Source organism: Urocitellus parryii, chromosome 3, assembly GCF_045843805.1.
Source record: "Urocitellus parryii isolate mUroPar1 chromosome 3, mUroPar1.hap1, whole genome shotgun sequence".
Taxonomy (NCBI): domain Eukaryota; kingdom Metazoa; phylum Chordata; class Mammalia; order Rodentia; family Sciuridae; genus Urocitellus; species Urocitellus parryii.
The window spans coordinates 57480861-57497881 of NC_135533.1; the positions used below are offsets into that span (position 1 = coordinate 57480861).

Consider the following 17021-nt stretch of genomic DNA (forward strand, 5'->3'; position numbering starts at 1 on the left):
TTATTTTATTTCTCTTTCTTTTACAGACGGACAGAAATGTGACTGTTATCTTTCTCAGTGAAATTATTTGGGAAAAGTTTCGTCCAGATACTGGGTGCTTTGAGCCATTTGTCTTGTATTTCCCTGATTATAGCATAGGTAAATTTTAAAACATTGTTTTGAATAATGATATTCAGGAAAATGTTTTGTTTGACATATTCAGTTATAATCTTCAGATTGGAATAGTTTGATGTCTTAAACTTAAGCTGCCAGTCTCAAATAAAATTCTTACATTTTATTTCTGCACTTACATAAGTTTTATTCTGAAGCTGTGAGGGACTGTTCTTGTATAGTTATTATTTTTGAATGAGTAGCTTTCCTATAGTTGTGCTAATGGTATATTTTCATCATTTTTTTGGTGCTTTAAGATGTGTATATATTGTGATTATAACATACACACAAATAGGAATCAGTTTGGTACAGCATATTAAATTGTATTGGAATCTAAATTTGTCATGTACCTTGTGTTCAGTACACGTATAGAATATATCTTGATTATATAAATCTCATTTTGCATTACTGTGATACCATACCAATTGCTAGCCCTATGTTTCTACTTTCTTGGGGGTAATATGTAATCTTCAATTTTATAGGTCTTGATGATATTTGTCTTTAGAAGAAAACAATGACTTTTTGTGCTGGATATCTTTGCAGCTTAATATTGGGCTATCATGATGCAAAAGTGGTACTTACAGTTCAGAGGTTATAACTGTGAAGTATAATGTGGTTAGCAGTTATGAGAAAAAAGCGTTCTATGACCTTGGCCTCATTGACACTATCCCTCTAAACTAATCAGCTGTAAACGTTCATTATTAAGATCAACACTTTTTTGCCTGTTGTCATAAGAATGGCAGCCAGATAACACCTCCTGCTTTAGCTTATTAATTAAAAAATAATTTTTAAAGGAACCCCAAATAGATGGAGTCCTTATTCATGAAAATCACAAAATAAGGAAAAGAGAAAATGGATAAATCAAAATATTTCATTTAAACTTTTCTTTTTAACTGTTTGTAGTTAATTTTTTTCATGTCCTATTTTAAGTATTGAAAGTTGCTTAGAATTTAAGTGAATTATTAAAAATGTTGACTTTCTACATCTTAGTGAAGTTAAAGTCTGATGTAATTAATTTTAGACTTGGGTTAAAAATTTTAAGCTACAAAGCAACATAGATACAGTTTGAGGACAAAATTAAATATAGTGATCTTTTTAATTTTGTTGAGAATAGGATAATATTTTGAAAGTATATAGTAATGGATCCACGTTAAATTTGATTATTACCTTTTACATGTCAAGTCTTGTTTAAAGCATACGCATGATAATCAGATAAAAAGTAATAAAGAATAAAACATTAATTGATAAACCAAATTATGATTAGAGTAAATTAGTTGGAACCAGGGCAAAGAGATGAAATTAGTGGTTAATATCATCCAATAATGCTAACTTGATTCCTGTGTCATCTTTAGGAATGTGGTGTCTAATGTTAAGGCCATTTCTCAGCATTTATGGCTAGTGACCCAATTTAGAAGTCTTATTTTTTGATCTTTTATCAAATGCAAACTATGTCTTTTGGGAATGTGTTTTGCTTCAGATAGATTATAGTGCTTTGATGAGGTTTTGGTTATTGTGTCAGTCAGGATAGGTATTATGTTCAGGTAACAATCTAAAAATTTTAATGACTTCTTATTTCCCACCTTTGTGCTAATGCTGTCTTACATTTTACTCTTACCTTTATTATAAACTTCATATTATTATTTGAATGTCAGTGAAATAAAAAGTCAAAAAAGAAAATACCTTTTATTCATCTTCTTGGAGCTTTTTGTGCTTCTCAAATCTATGAATGTAGTTTCCTCCAACTGAGGAAAAGTTGTAGCCATTTTTCTTGGTAGTCCCCTGCTGACTTTTCTGGTTTTTGGCGATTGCATTATATTTAAGTTAGGTCATTTGCTATTTTCCTACTGAAAGTCCTTTTTTATGTATTTAAATTTGAAATCTTCTTTCTGTTTTACTAGGTAAAGCTTTTGTTTCTACATCTGTAAATTCACTGTTTTTTTCCTATGAGTATTTAATCTGAAGTTAATCTCATCCAACGGGATTTTTCATTATAGATTTTATCGTGCTTTTGTTTTTCTTTATATCCTTGAGTTTGTGAGCATATTTTAAATAGTTGTTTCAGTGTTCTTGTCTATTAATCTCATTTTTTCTTCATTTTGTGTTTGTTTCTGCTAATTTTTTTTCCATTTTGCTTATCCCTTATGCTTTTTTGTGTAGCTATTAGTTTTTATTTTATTATAGGCAGTGTTTTTTGTTGTGCATTGGGTTTTCCTCATGATAAGCGTTTATAATTATTTAAAAATATATTTGACCATTTTGAGGCATTTTTTAAACTTTTTTGGATAAGGGATCTGGAATAGCTTTTATTTCAGGGTTAATTTTATTTCCACTTCTAAGACATCATCCTTTTGGAATCTCTACTAAATGCTCTATTTATTCAGCATGGTCCCTGTATTCTGACTGGTAGTAACAGGAATAGTTCACAGCCCTGTGTGAGCAGTGGAATTGTTTGACTTCTAATTTTCCAGTAATTGTTTTTTTCCCAGAACTTGTTCTTGTTTAGCATTATGGGGTTTTACTCTAGGCATACACAAATCAATATTCAGCAAAGACTTGAGGAGAACTGCTTTGCATATTTCTGTTGTTCTTTTTCTGTTAACTTCTTCCTCTTAGGTACTTTGCCCTGCAGATTCAGTCCTTAAGTCCGTCACCACAGCCTCTGTATCCTCAATGAAGTTTGTGAGTTCCTTTTGTGACTTTCCTTATACCACAGTGTTAAAATGACCCTTGGTTAGAAAGACTGGACAATGGCATGACTCAACTCATTTCTTTCCGTTTTCAGATATCACAGTCTTTTAGTGTCTGTTCAGTGTTTTAAAATATTCTTTTTCTGTATTGGGTCCAGCATTTTTTTTTTTTTATCACAGGAGAATATTTTTGGATCCTCTTATTCACAATTGGAAGCTAAAGTTTCTCTTTAAGTTAAGAATAGATTTTCTTCGTGTGTTAGACAATATTTTGAAAGTGAAATTTTAAGATACCAGGAGAAAAATCAAAGTTTCTCTTCTCCTTTATTTACTACTTGGTGGTGCAGTTTTCAGCATTCTGATAGAAATATTTTTTTTTCCTTCATGACTTTGAATAGTCCTAAACTATTAGATCTGACACAACTTGCTAAATGTAAACTTGTACTCTAAAATTTCATCTGTAGTCTGTAACTAAGCAGCTAAACTACTTTTACAACAATGCATTTAGGGTTCTGATTCTTAGGAGACGTTCATTGGGATTGACATTGACCAGTGGTAATACCTAAATTAATTTTCTTACGGGATATTGAAGATTACCTAAATTGGGTATCTAGACAGAGATGTTTACAGGGCACTCAGGAATGATGTATGAGCTTTTAAAGTTCATCTGTCTGACCATCTACTTTTTCCTCTTTTTCTCTTTCTTCCATCCATCCAGTTATTTGGCATCTTTTATATCTATTTTTATTTCTAAGTTTTAAGGTACCTTTTAGAAATTTTCAGTGTAACAGATAATTTCCCATGCATAATTTAAAAAATTATATTTAAAGTTTGCTATCAGAGAGGGAAAGTACCTAAGATCCAAAGTCAAATTTTGACATTTTGTGAAAAAATTTTCAGGATTTTGATAGGAAAATGCAAATCCAATAAGTCTTCCATTTAGTATAATATTCGAAGTATAATATTTTAAGCATGAAACTAGGCTTTGAAAGTGTTTTTTTGGTCAACTATCCTAGGAGAGTTTTTATCTGAAGTTATTGCAAAAGACCTTTACATTCTGGAACTGGTTTTAAAGTACTAGTCATAGTCAGAGTTCTTAACCGAGAGGACTAAGGAGACCATTGCACCAAGAAGCAGACAACATTACAATAAGGAATGAATAAATAATTGATTCATGCACCATAACTGGAAAGTTTTGGGTAATAGGTAATTATTTCTCTTTATTTTAATTGTCCTATAACATGATAGTTTCAGCAAAATAAAATATAAGTTTAGGACCATAAACATATAATTTATATATAGAACTTGAGATAAAAGAGAAATAGAACAAAGATACCAAATTTGTAGGAAGAAAACACTTGGTAAAAGGGGAAATGACAAAATAAGGATTGGCATCAGACAATGATAATCATAAAAACATTTATGAATTCTTTTCATTTTATAACAGATGAAGAGCATAGTCTAGTGTGGTCATAATTTGTGTATTACCCCTTCTTTTTTTTTTCCTAGTTGATTTACTTAGTAGGCAGAATAATAAGCTCGAATCCATATTATTATTCACCCTTTATTGATTTTGCCAACAAGAAGATTCTTGAGATTTTTTATGTCATTGTTTCACATTTGTCTTAAGTAGTATTTAATAATTCTTTTTAGAACATCAAAGTTGATAGCACAACTAAAGTTTCCAAAAATTCAAGTTTAAATATACATATTTATATTTCTATAAAAAGACCAATAATAGCAGTATGTTATGCATCAATAGCAGCAACAGCTTTTCCAGGTTCTACAGTCATCTGAACAAAATTATAGAGACTCACATTCCATTAAAAAAAGGGGAGGGGGAGTAAAAACATAAAACAAAACCCGAGACAATAGTGATTCAATTTTGACACTAATTACCAGGAATCAGGCTAAGGGTCTCACAAGACTGCACCCACTTTAAATGCCTATTTAGTCTCAAATTTCTACTTGTACTTCTGAAAACTGGATGTAAATTGAGGATTCTCATGATCCCCTTCTCCATTTCAGTAATTTGCCAGAATGACTCACAAAACTTAGGAAAACATTTTATTTACTTTTACTATTATCCATTTGTTATGAAGGCTATTATAAAGGACACAAATGAATAGCCAGATGAAGAAGTAAGGTCTGGAAGGTTCCAAGCACAGGAACTTTTCTCCCTGTGGAGTTAGGATGTACTATCCTTTCAGCTCTCTGAAAGGGGTTTTGATGGAGGCTCCATTATATAGTCATGGTTAATTAAATCATTGGCCATTGGTGATGAACTCAATCTCCAGACTTTATCTTTACCCTGGAGGCCAAGGGGTGGAGCCCTTGGCAGCAAGTCTAATTCTGATGCTGTCTAGGGGCCCACTAGTGTGAACTTGTGAATTAATAAGGTGCTCCTGTCGCCTGTCATTCAGGAAACCCCAAGGATTTTAGACCAAGAACTGGGTACATGTGTGTGTTTGTATCACAATATATGTATGTCACATTTGGGATTATATTTATTCACAAAACCGTACTTTTCAATTCTAATCTTGTAACAGTTTTATTATTCCTTAATTATTGCTGAGACTGAGGGGTTTTCTTTTTTTTTTAACCTTTATGAAATGCTAGAAGATCTGATTAGGTGCTGTCTTAATCATTCTAAGTTAATTTATGTTCTGTGAACAGGGCACCTTCAAAAGATCTTATCCCATGATCGTCCTCCAGAATATTCACCTGATTTTTATGCTGCTTACATTAATATTCTTCTTGGAGTTTTCTATACTGTTTGTCGGGATTTGAAAGAGCTTAGACATCTGGTGAGTGAGCATATTACTTTTAAAAAAATACATATCTTTTAATCTTTTTCCATATAGAAATAGTGTAAGTTATGCTGAAAGCTGAAAATGTATTTTGGGAATTTGGTCATGGCTTTTTGAGGCTGATGTGTGAGGTTAGTACACACTGTGACCAGATTAGAAAACTTACACATTCATCATTACTTAGAAAAGTGACATTTTTTTTTCTTCATTTTCTTTCTTCCTCTTTTCTCTAATTGCAAAAAATGTAGGAGTCCATTAAAATAAATATGAAGGATATCAGGAAGTTGTTAAAACTTAAGTTTTACATTTTTTTTTCAAGAGAGAGAATCTTTTTTTTGAGGATGGATACAACACAATGCCTTTATTTTATTTTATTTTTTTAATGTGGTGCTGAGAATCGAACCTAGGTCACGCACATACTAGGCGAGTGCTCTACTGCTGAGCCACAATCCCAGCCCTTAGATTTCTTTATTACTTTTTTGAAATGCATTTTTTTCTGGATTTTATGTGTATGGCTATTGGCCTATAATGTAGATAGATATGAGGATAGTAAGAAACCTTAATTACAGGTATTTCATTAACCACCAACCTTGAGTTAGTAATTTTTATATAAAAGATTCTTTTAATATTTTTGAAAATTTAAAGTTATTTTTGTAATCCAGAAGCGGTCTGGAAAAGTATAATGTTTGATTTTTTCTTTGACTCTCTTACTTTAATTATAGAGTTGTGTTTATTTTCTCTCTTTGTTTTTTGGTTCTCTCTTTATCTTTCTGTTTTTTTTTTTTTTTTTTAATATTTATTTTTTAGTTCTCGGCGGACACAACATCTTTGTCTGTATGTGGTGCTGAGGATCGAACCCGGGCCGCACGCATGCCAGGCGAGCGCGCTACCGCTTGAGCCACATCCCCAGCCCTCTGTTTTTTTTTTTTTTTTTTGTGTGTGTGTATGTGTATCTTTTTCTTTTAAATTAATTAACTTATTTATTTATTTACTTTTTATTTTGTCTTTTTTTTTTTTCCTGTTTTCCCTCTTAGAAACCTTCAATTAACGCTTAAGATCTTATTCTCCAGTTAACAAAATTCAGTAATATATCTAAGGCTGGACAACAGTTACTTTCAAAGTAAAGATTTTATCCTTCTTGGGACATTTTCTTTGCTTTTCCTTTCTTTGCTGTGAAAGGTAGTACTTAAATATTTATTTAAATAGTATTTAATATGTGTTGGAATGTGTGTTTGAGACAGAACATAGAAAAAGATGACTATTTAAAATTATATTCACATTTAGATTTTAGGTGTCTTCACATTTACTTGTATATTTCAGGCATTTTCTCAGTTGAGATTAAAAATAGCTATTCTGGTTCAATCTTAGCACTAACAAACACAACCCTCCAGAAGTAAGATGCCTTTTGGGACCTCTGGCACCCAGTGGAAATGACAGACAATAGAAGGAACTTACAGAGAGGAGACAGGGAAAGTGAAAGATTCCTGGAGTCACTCCTCCTTTGTCTTTCCTGGTGAATAACTTGCACTTAACACTCCTTTGTATTTGACTTTTGTAGGATTCTATGCTATCATCCACTTTAAAATAGATTATAAAGTATAAGAAAAATTCAAAATACTTGTAGGAAAAGAATGTAAAGGGAGAAAATACATATATTTAGGTGTGGTATTTTTTTAAAAGTCCTTTGGGATTCACTGAAGAGTACTTTTACATATAGATTTACTTATACTTTTACTTATAGGTTAGAGTGTGTTTTAACATATTCGTAAGCTTGAAATATAGTTTAAGTCTTTATAATATAATATTAAAAACATTAAAAAAATCTTTTGAGCATTGGAGGGAAAATTATGTATTTGTTTTCATCAGCTTTTTTGCCACTGTGACCAAAAAACCTGACAAGAACAATTTTAGAAGTGGAAAAATTTATTTGGTGCTCACAGTTTCAGAGATCTCAGTCCATAGACCTTCAGCGCCATCGCTCTGGTCCCTCGGTGAGGCAGAACATTATGGCAGAAGTGTGTGGAGGAAAGTAGCTCAGCATTGTACCAGGAAGCAGATAGAGAAAGACTGCAGACCAGAGACACATTATATGCCCCAGAGGCTTGCGTCCAATGACTACCTCCTCCAGCTACACCCTACCTGCCTATAGTTGCCATCCAGTTGATCCGTATTAGTGGTATAACTGATTAGGTTAATACTAATCATTTCACTTCTAAACTTTCTTGCCTAGGGGCTGGGGATGTGGCTCAAGTGGTAGCGCGCTCACCTGGCATGCGTGTAGCCCGGGTTCGATCTTCAGCACCACCACATACAAACAAAGATGTTGTGTCTGCCGAAAACTAAAAAATAAATATTAAAAATTCTCTCTCTCTCTCTCTCTTTAAAAAAAAAAAAAAAAACAAATAAACTTTCTTGCCTGTCTCACCTCAAATCTAAACAATTACATTATTTTTTTCTTCTTTTTTACATATGTAGAATATAGGAGAATAAAGGCATTTATTTTCCTGTTTCCCTTTAATTGCATAATATTATTTCAAAGTACATAAGTGGCATATAGCTTGATTGTATATTCATAAATCACCTGCAAAAGATTCTTTTCAGTCATCTTTTTTGTATGTGCTTTTAAATTTGTTTTAGAAATTGTTATTTCTTCTAGTATTTTTAGAGGCTAGGTCTGTAGATAGTACAGAACAGGAGAAAATAAAGTACTACTTTGAATACATTTTGATTTATCTTCTCTAACAATACTCAATATAGTCCTAAAAATAGTTAGAATTTTTAGAAAGTTCAATCAAAGAATTTGTTTTTATACTCTTATAAATACCAAACACTATATAACGAATTTACTTACCTTTAGTTTTGCCTAATTTTTTAAACATCTATTACACATTTAAATCTTTTTATTTTCCTCCGAAATATTAAAGTTCTTAGAAATTACTCAGAGATGAATGAATGACTTAGCTTAACATCCTTTTAAAATACAATGCCAGGTTTCTAATGTTTACTTTTTATTGTCATTTTATTTGTCCCCATGGCTAGTTTTAGCAGTGTAGCTTAGTGACTAAGAAGAGGGTACCAGAGTAATTGAAGTATAAATGGTAGAATAAGGAGAGGACTTAATACTAAAATAGCTCACTTCCATATTTCATTGGTACTGATATGTTAATAGTTTGTTCTAATTGTTCTGTTAAGCTATAGTATTTATAATATAATGAAAGTATTGAATGATGTTTCAATTTATATTAAAATTTTGGAAATAATTTCTAATTTACAAAGAAATGCTAAGTTCAGTTAAGATTAATCCCTTTCCCCCAAACCATTTGGAAGTAAGCTTGTATCTGGTACCCTAGTATCCCTGAATAATTCAGTGTGCATTTCTTATATAGACATTCTCCTATATAATCACAGTACCATGATCAAAATTAGAAAATTGATTTTTTTTTACTACAACCTGATATTCAAACCCTATTCAAGATTGTTAGTTGTCTCAATGAATACCTTTTAGAGCAAAAAGAATCTACTTCAGATCACTGACTTAGAAGTCAAGTTTCTTGAACATACTTTCATCTGAAACAGTTCCTGTCTTTTGACTTTCATGACTGTGAGACCTTTGAAGATTATAAGCTAGTTGTTTTATAGACTCCTTCAAAATCTGCATCTGTTTAATGTTTCCTCATGAATAGATTCAGGTTACATATCTAAGGAATATGGCAGAAATGTGCTGTATTGTCTTATTACATCCTATCAGGTGGCACAGGATTTTAGTTTAACCCGTTATCGATTGCTATTTATTATTGTTGTGGTATTGGCAATCAAACCCAAGGCCAGTATGGTTCACTTTGATCATTTGATTAAAGTGATATCTCTTTTTCTTTGTAAGTAATATGTATTTGGGGGAAAAGTGTTTTTAAATTTCATAAATACCTTCTGCTGCTTCAGAATTTCAAGTTCTTATTATTTATTTATTTTTTTTTACCAGCTTAGCTTTAGGGTATCTCTTATTTTAAAACAGGGTGTTTATCAGGGCGAGTCTGACTTTGAGGTTGAGCATAGTTTGCTAGATTTCATCCTCAGAGATTCTCATTTAGTATGCCTTTGATGGTACCCAAAACTTGAACTGGTAACAATCTCAGCTAATGCTGTTAGTCCAAATACTTTCACTCATACTAAACTAGATGATGTTGAATTAATGACAGGGTTCAGACCTTGGAAAATAATAGTTAAAAAAAAATTCTTTGTGCAAAATATCATTATTATGACCTGTATTTACCTGTATTTACAAATTGTATTTTTTTATTTTATACGTAGAGCCTATCAGACAAGATTTAGCCAACTGAAAAATATTTTGTATGTTGTTTTACTATCATTATTTATAACTTTGCTGTTTTACTGTACTAGTAAGCTCTAATTACATTTTATTGTAACAGTTAAATGAAATTGCTTGAATTATAATAAAATTTTACTTGAAAAATAAATTCCTAATTGTGATAATTCTATTCTTTTTGTCTTTTTTCTCTTATAGGCAGTACTTAATTTTCCTAAATATTGTGAACCTGTGGTTAAAGGAGAAGGTATCTATGTAATTTTACTTATTCATATTTATTTTGAAAAACATTTTTTATAAGATCTAAATGATAGAAATTTTTTCCTCTGTGGGATAGCAAATGAACGTGATACTCGCAAACTGTGGAGAAATATTGAACCTCATTTGAAGAAAGCCATGCAGACTGTTTATCTCAGGGAAGTCTCAAGGTAATTACTATCTATTTAGTGGGTGTCCTACAGGTTGAATATCCTTTATACTATAGGCTGTTATCCCTTATCCAAAATGCTTGGGCCAGATGTATTTCAGATTTGGGATTTTTTTTCAGATTTTGGAATATTTGCATAGACGTCACTGGTTGACTATCCCCAATCCAAAAATCTGAATTCTAAATTCAAAAACTGTTTTATATGTCATATTAGACTTTTAAAAGTTTCTGGTTTTGGAACATTTAGGATTTTAGATTATCAGATTAGGGATGTCACAGAATGAAAAGTTTCACTCTTCTAAAGGTAGAAAAACTTGTGTACTTGTTAAAATAATTTTTACATAATAATGAAAGTATTTCTAATTCCTCATTGGATAATTATGCCCACATAAATACATTTTTCTCTATAAAATCAATGAGAATAATCAACAAAACTACTCATAACCCATGCCTGCATTGCAACTGGTAATTGAGAAGTACTGCACACTTCAGTTTATACGTAAATAGTGAACAGAAACCACAAAACCAGTTCATGCTCTAGTTAGAAGTCAAGTAACGACAACTAGAAAGAGGAGAGTACAGTGGAAGCTGGGAATGAGTTGACTAGTAGTGGTGTCATACGAAGGAAATCACTTCTAGAAAGAGTCCATCTTGAGGGAGAAAATATCACAATAAGTTCTGAGGTCCAAAGGATAGAGCACTGGCTTCTGGAGAACCAAAAAGACATGTCAAGAGTATGTAGGACTGGGGCTGGAGTAGTGGCTCAGTGGTAGAGCATTTGCCTGGCATGTGTGAGGCACTGGGTTCGATTCTTTCGGCACTACATATAAGTAAATAAATTAAAGGTCCATTGACAACTAAAAAATATTTTAAAAAACAGTATGTAGGACCAGTGTCAGCACAATAGTCTTGGGAAAGTACTGTTTCCAGAAGAGGTAGGTCAATTTGCAAGAGCATGGTATCTTTTAGAGACTTGGTAATAGAAGACAGAGGTAGGAAGGAGTGGAAATTGAGGATTTCCTTCCCCACAGACAGAAACAAAATCAAGATAATCCCTTCCCCTCAAAATGGCACTATATATATTTTTTAAAACTCACTTTGTTATTTATAGAAGAGAGTATTTTAGAATTAGATCTACTGAGTTACTCCAAAACCTCTCACCTACATTCGTACCTGTCATTCCTGTCTAGGCCATTATTAATCATTTAAAAAGAGAATATAAACTGGGCACTGGGCATATACCTGTAATCCCAAGAATGAGGGTGGAGGGGCTGACACTGGAGGATCTTAAGTTCAAGGCTAGCTTCAGCAACTTAGTAAGATCTCCAGTAACTTAGTGAGATTCTGTCTTAAAATGTTAAAAATTTTACAGAAGGACTGAGACTGTATCTCAGTCATAAAGCACCATTGGGTTCATTTCCCAGTATTAAAAAAAAAAAAAGAAAAAGCCATATAAAGGTATCAGAAAAAGAAACAAAATATTCTTTTATTTTGTAAGAATACAGGTTCAATACCCTATCCTGATTTAAATTTTTAAGAAATATAATCTTTATATATGAAAGAGTATTTTTAATTAGAAATTCAACAACCTAGAATAAATGCACAAAAGTAAAACAGATTATGTGAAACAAAAGTGATCAAACTTAGGAATGAAATTCAATCAAAAGTAATCATCTCAGAAATGGAAATGAAATTATAAGGTATCCAAGGAAGACTGTATTAGGCACATCAAAGAGGAATAAAAGCAACCAAGAGAACAAAACTGAAGAGATAAAATTAATCAAGTAGGATATGATAAACATGACAAGATTCAACATAAGTAATGGGAGTTCCTACAGACAGAGAAGAATAGATTGAAATTTAGACCTAATATTAGACTCCAAGAAAACTTTACAGAAATAAAAGAAGGCCTGGCTTTATGCTTCAAAAGGGTTCATCTTCCCGATTAATCCCGAATGGTCAATTCTGAGACTGTATTAGTCTATTGACTGTAGGAAATTACCACAAATTTAGTGACTTTAAATAACACACATTTAATGTCTTAAAGAAGAATGTTAGAAGTCTAAGATGTTTCCACAGGATTGTTTTCCTTCTGAAGGCTCTTCAGGTGCATCTGTTTTGTCTTTTCCAACTTCCAGGGGCTGCCAGCATTCTTTGTCTTGTGGCTTTTTTCATCTTTTAAAACAGCAGTGTAGCATTTTCTTTTTTCTCTGATCTCATGTCTCCTTTAAAAAGATCCTTGTGATTACATTAAGTCTACTTGGATAATCCAGTATAATCTCTTTGTCTCAAGATTCTTATTCACCCATATCTAAGTCTCTTTATTTGCATAATGTAACATTGGATGATGATTATTCAGCCTATTTCCGACTTCCTTATGAAACCTTCAAAATAAAAGAAAAAATCTGATCTTCCAGACAAAAAGATAAAAGCAAAGTGAATTAGTAATACAGGAAGACAACATTGAACAACATTTTCAAGAAACTAAAGAAGAAAGGAAGTATTTTGTGTCTGTTCAATCTGTTTCCAATATCAAAACTTAGAAAACAATTTTAAACATGTAATAACCCAGGGACCACTGTATGCAAAAGGCAGTTCTGAGTAATCTGGTGGCAGCCTTGATATAACAGTGATGATTGGGAAAACTTTAATCAAATGATTGATGGCAACTCAAAACTAAAATAAAAGTAGAAATGAGGGTAGAAGAGTATTGTATAAATGTATTCCAACAAGATGGAAATATCACAACTTTAAAAATGGTAAGAGAAAGGAAAGAGAAAAGGGAATATATTGCTGCACAAGTAAGAGATGAGAGGCAAAGAAACTTCAAAACTTCAAAAGATAAAAGTAGCTGGGCATGGAGGCACCCGCCTATCATCCCAGCTAATCAGAAGACTGAGGCAGGAGAATTGCAAGTTTGAGCCAGTTTGGACAACAGGGCAAAAGATCCAGTGTCAAAACAAACAAACAGAACCAAATAAGCAAACAAATAGAAAATTAAACCCATTATCCTACCCTCCAAAAAAATTAAAAGTATACTCAAATAAGTCTCATATCCATCTTTATCCTTCTGCACTGTTCCTAACCACATATGTAGTTCCTGGTTTGTCTTCCATAACTTTTTTTGTTTTCAGAATTATACATTCATGTGTATCTGGATACATCTTCTTCCCTTTGCAATTAATATGTAATCTGTAATATGTTTCTTCCACCGAGGTGATAGATAACAAAATATAAGCATTGCTAATCTGACTTCCTGCCTCTCTGAGGCATTTTGAAAACTTTTCTTTAATGAGTGTGTTATGCTCATGTGTTTTTATTGACGTAGAGGATATATGTTTTATTAACTCTGCCATATTATTTTGCTGAATTTCTCATCTGCCCCCCCCCCAATCTTTGGGGGATTAAAAAAATGCAGTTTTGTTCAATTTGTTACCTTTATAATAATATCATATATTGTGCCCTTAGTTTCCATTTTTCTCAAAATGTGGCACAAAGGACAAGTTAGATTCTTTGGTAGTAGAGAAATGTCATTGTAAGACTGGTGTTGCCTTCTGCTTCATTTGTAAATACTTGAATTGCTTCATAGGAAATGACTTATCCATTTTTCCCCAATAGTGTAACTCTTCCCCCACTTACCCATGTACAATAAAGTTTTAAGAGAATTTTAGAATTGAAGGGGTTCCTTAGAGATCATTATATCTAACTGCCTTATATTTTGATGAGAAAAGATTTATACAGTTATAAGCTAAAACCTCTGTCTTCTTGGGGCAGTCTTTTTTCATTTTTACCATAGTCTATTTCCTTATGAATTTGATTTCTCATATCATAGTCACTGCACTTTCTTAATATTTTGGCTGTAATTGTTTTAATTGCAAGTAAGGGCAGGGTGGAGCAGTTAAAATAGCATGAAGGCATGTGCAAGAATTCTGCTCTTAGTTCCACTATTGACTGAGTGGGTATTTTTGAACAACTTAACTTTTAGGCCTCAGTGTTCTAATGTAATTATACGTACTCTCTTTACGTACGTATAGTTACATTAGAACACTGAGGCCTAAAAGTTAAGTTGTTCAAAAATACCCACTCAGTTGTTATAGAGTTCAGAAATAGTGTATAATGATTGTGTCTAATATGATAACTAGAACATTGGTTGTTTTACTAAGTGGTAGGTATTTACTTGGTGCTCTTTGATAGCTATTTATAGTTTTGATCAGAGTAAAAGATTATTAAAAAATAATACCTGGGTATTGCTTTATAAGTTTATATTGATATAATATATGTCAAATTATTTATATTGTTGTAATATTTACCAAACTATCTTTCTTGTTTTCTGTTTCGTCAATAAATACACATTTTTAGCTCGTTTTAGGGCTCTGTTTTAAGTATAGCTTATTGATTTCTTCTATTTTAATCCATTTTTGCTCCTCTTTTTTTCTTTCAGTTCCCAGTGGGAGAAGCTACAGAAAGATGATTCAGATTCTGGACAACTAAAAGGTATCTTAGAAAGTATTGAAGCACTTATCAGAAGTACATCTTTAATTATTGATACTAAAGTTAATACTAAAGAGCATTCAGCCAGTTAACAGTATTATAAAAGAGAATTTACTTTTTAAGTCATAATGCTATTTTGATAAATAATTTTCATTTAATGGAATATGAATTTTCTCTTCTCTAAAATTTAGATAATAACATGTGAAAGTCAAGCAATTTATGTTTCTTTCAGTGTTTTTATTGAAACAACCCAAATATATGATAAGATTTTATCTCAGTACATATATATTGAGTTTTATGGAATAAAATTCAATTTTATCTTAACTCAGTTTAGGGGTATACTTCAGTGGCTGTGTTTTCAAAGCACTGTTTGTTTTTTTTTTGTTGTTGTTGTTGTTGTTGTTTTGTTTTTAAGAAAAAATTTACTTGGGATTTACTTCCAAAAGAACTGGTTTTACTTTTAAAATATGAATGAATATCCAGAATTTCTTATTTAAAAAAAAAATGTTAGTGACTGATGGTTGGGAAAATGGTATGAAATCATGCTATTGATTGTTCAGTCTGCTTTGCTTTTTAAATGTTTTGGATGATTTACAAGTGATTTCTAGTTGTGCTCTATTAATGGAAGAATGTAAATGACTAAAGTTTAAAAAGTCTATAGTAATTGTTCAGCACTACTTTCTAACGATGATCTTGAACCCAGTTCAGTTTCTTCATCTATAAAATGGGAAGAATATCTAGCTTTAAATTACCACAAAGATTTAAAGTGGTCTTTAAGTAAAACCCCTAGCATGGTGTCTGACACATAGTAGATATTTAGTAAAGAGCAGATTCCTTTTCTTCCTTTAAGAATCATTGCTGCTTATCTATGTTTTATTTATTCATTGTTTTATTTATTTTCTATGTGCATACCATTGTAGGAATACAAAAAAAAAAATACTAGATATGGCTCCTTCACAAAACTCTACAGCTTAGTAAGGGGTATAATTTATATATATATATAATTTTTGTTAACACAAAGCATAATATTATATGGGATATGTGTGAAATATTCAAAGTAGAAATTCATAGTAGAGATAAAAGTTTTCTATCTTGGTGTGGCGGGGAGCATCAGGAAAAATTTAAGAGAATAGCCTTGAAGGGAATAGTGGGTAGAATTTAGACTTTAGGATGTGAGGAGCCAAGCAAGAATAATAGAATGAATAAAGCGTATCATTAATAATTTTTGGTGCAGTTATTACCATCAACAGCTCAGTTTATAAGTGTCACCATGACTAGAGGTCACCATATGTTTAACAGTCTAGGGTGACCTTTTTTATCAGCTAAGTCATAAAAACACTGTTGATTCAGTTTTATCTCCATATAAAACCAGAGACTATGAGAACATTCTATGAATGTCAAAAGATAAATGAGAAGAGATACTTAAAACCTAATGGTAGCCTGATAAATATCTTCATGAAAGTATTTTTTGTATAGGTCTCTCAGCATATACTCATGTGGAACTCCCATATTACTCTAAGTTTATTCTAATTGCTGCATACCTTGCATCATACAATCCAGCAAGAACTGACAAGAGATTCTTCCTTAAGGTAATAGCAACATACTTGTTTTCACTTTCTTATTGGAGCTCCCAGGATCCATGGGTTCCACATCTGGAGGTTTAACCATCAGAGAATAGTAAAACCATTTTTTTTTTCAATCTGTACTGAACATTTACAGACTATTTTCTTGTCATTATTCCCTAAAAACTATTTTTATAGCATTTACTTTGTATTAGGTATTATAGATAATGTAGAGATGACTTAAAGTATGTAGTAGGTTATATTCAACTAGTACACTATTTTATATAAGGGACTTTTGGATTTTGGTATCTGGTTGGGAGGTTCTCAATCCCCCTATGGATATTAGGAATTAACTAAGTTTTAAAATTTCTCAATACTTATAAGTTTCTATGGGCTAGAATCTAGAATAAGAAATTGTTAAATATGTGTTTAAGACTCTTTTTCTAAAGGCTTTAAATTAAGATTTCAACCTGAAATTTGGGAGAAGATAGTTTTTCAGAAGAAAAGAGGCGTACGTTGTAAATTTGAAGCCTTTTCATTCCTTAGAATATTGTAATCTCTTAAGGTCTT

At 31.7% G+C, this 17021-nt stretch overlaps 1 protein-coding gene across 1 annotated transcript in view; it reads left to right on the forward strand.

Moving 5' to 3' along the window:
• Nucleotides 1-17021, forward strand: part of Orc5 (origin recognition complex subunit 5) — a 67232-nt gene that overhangs the window by 17105 nt on the left and 33106 nt on the right. The window contains exons 5-10 of the mRNA XM_026395754.2: nt 27-138; nt 5514-5644; nt 10170-10218; nt 10309-10399; nt 14840-14892; nt 16366-16478. Coding sequence (XP_026251539.1) covers nt 27-138; nt 5514-5644; nt 10170-10218; nt 10309-10399; nt 14840-14892; nt 16366-16478 — 549 coding nt within the window. The remainder of the gene's footprint in view (nt 1-26; nt 139-5513; nt 5645-10169; nt 10219-10308; nt 10400-14839; nt 14893-16365; nt 16479-17021) is intronic.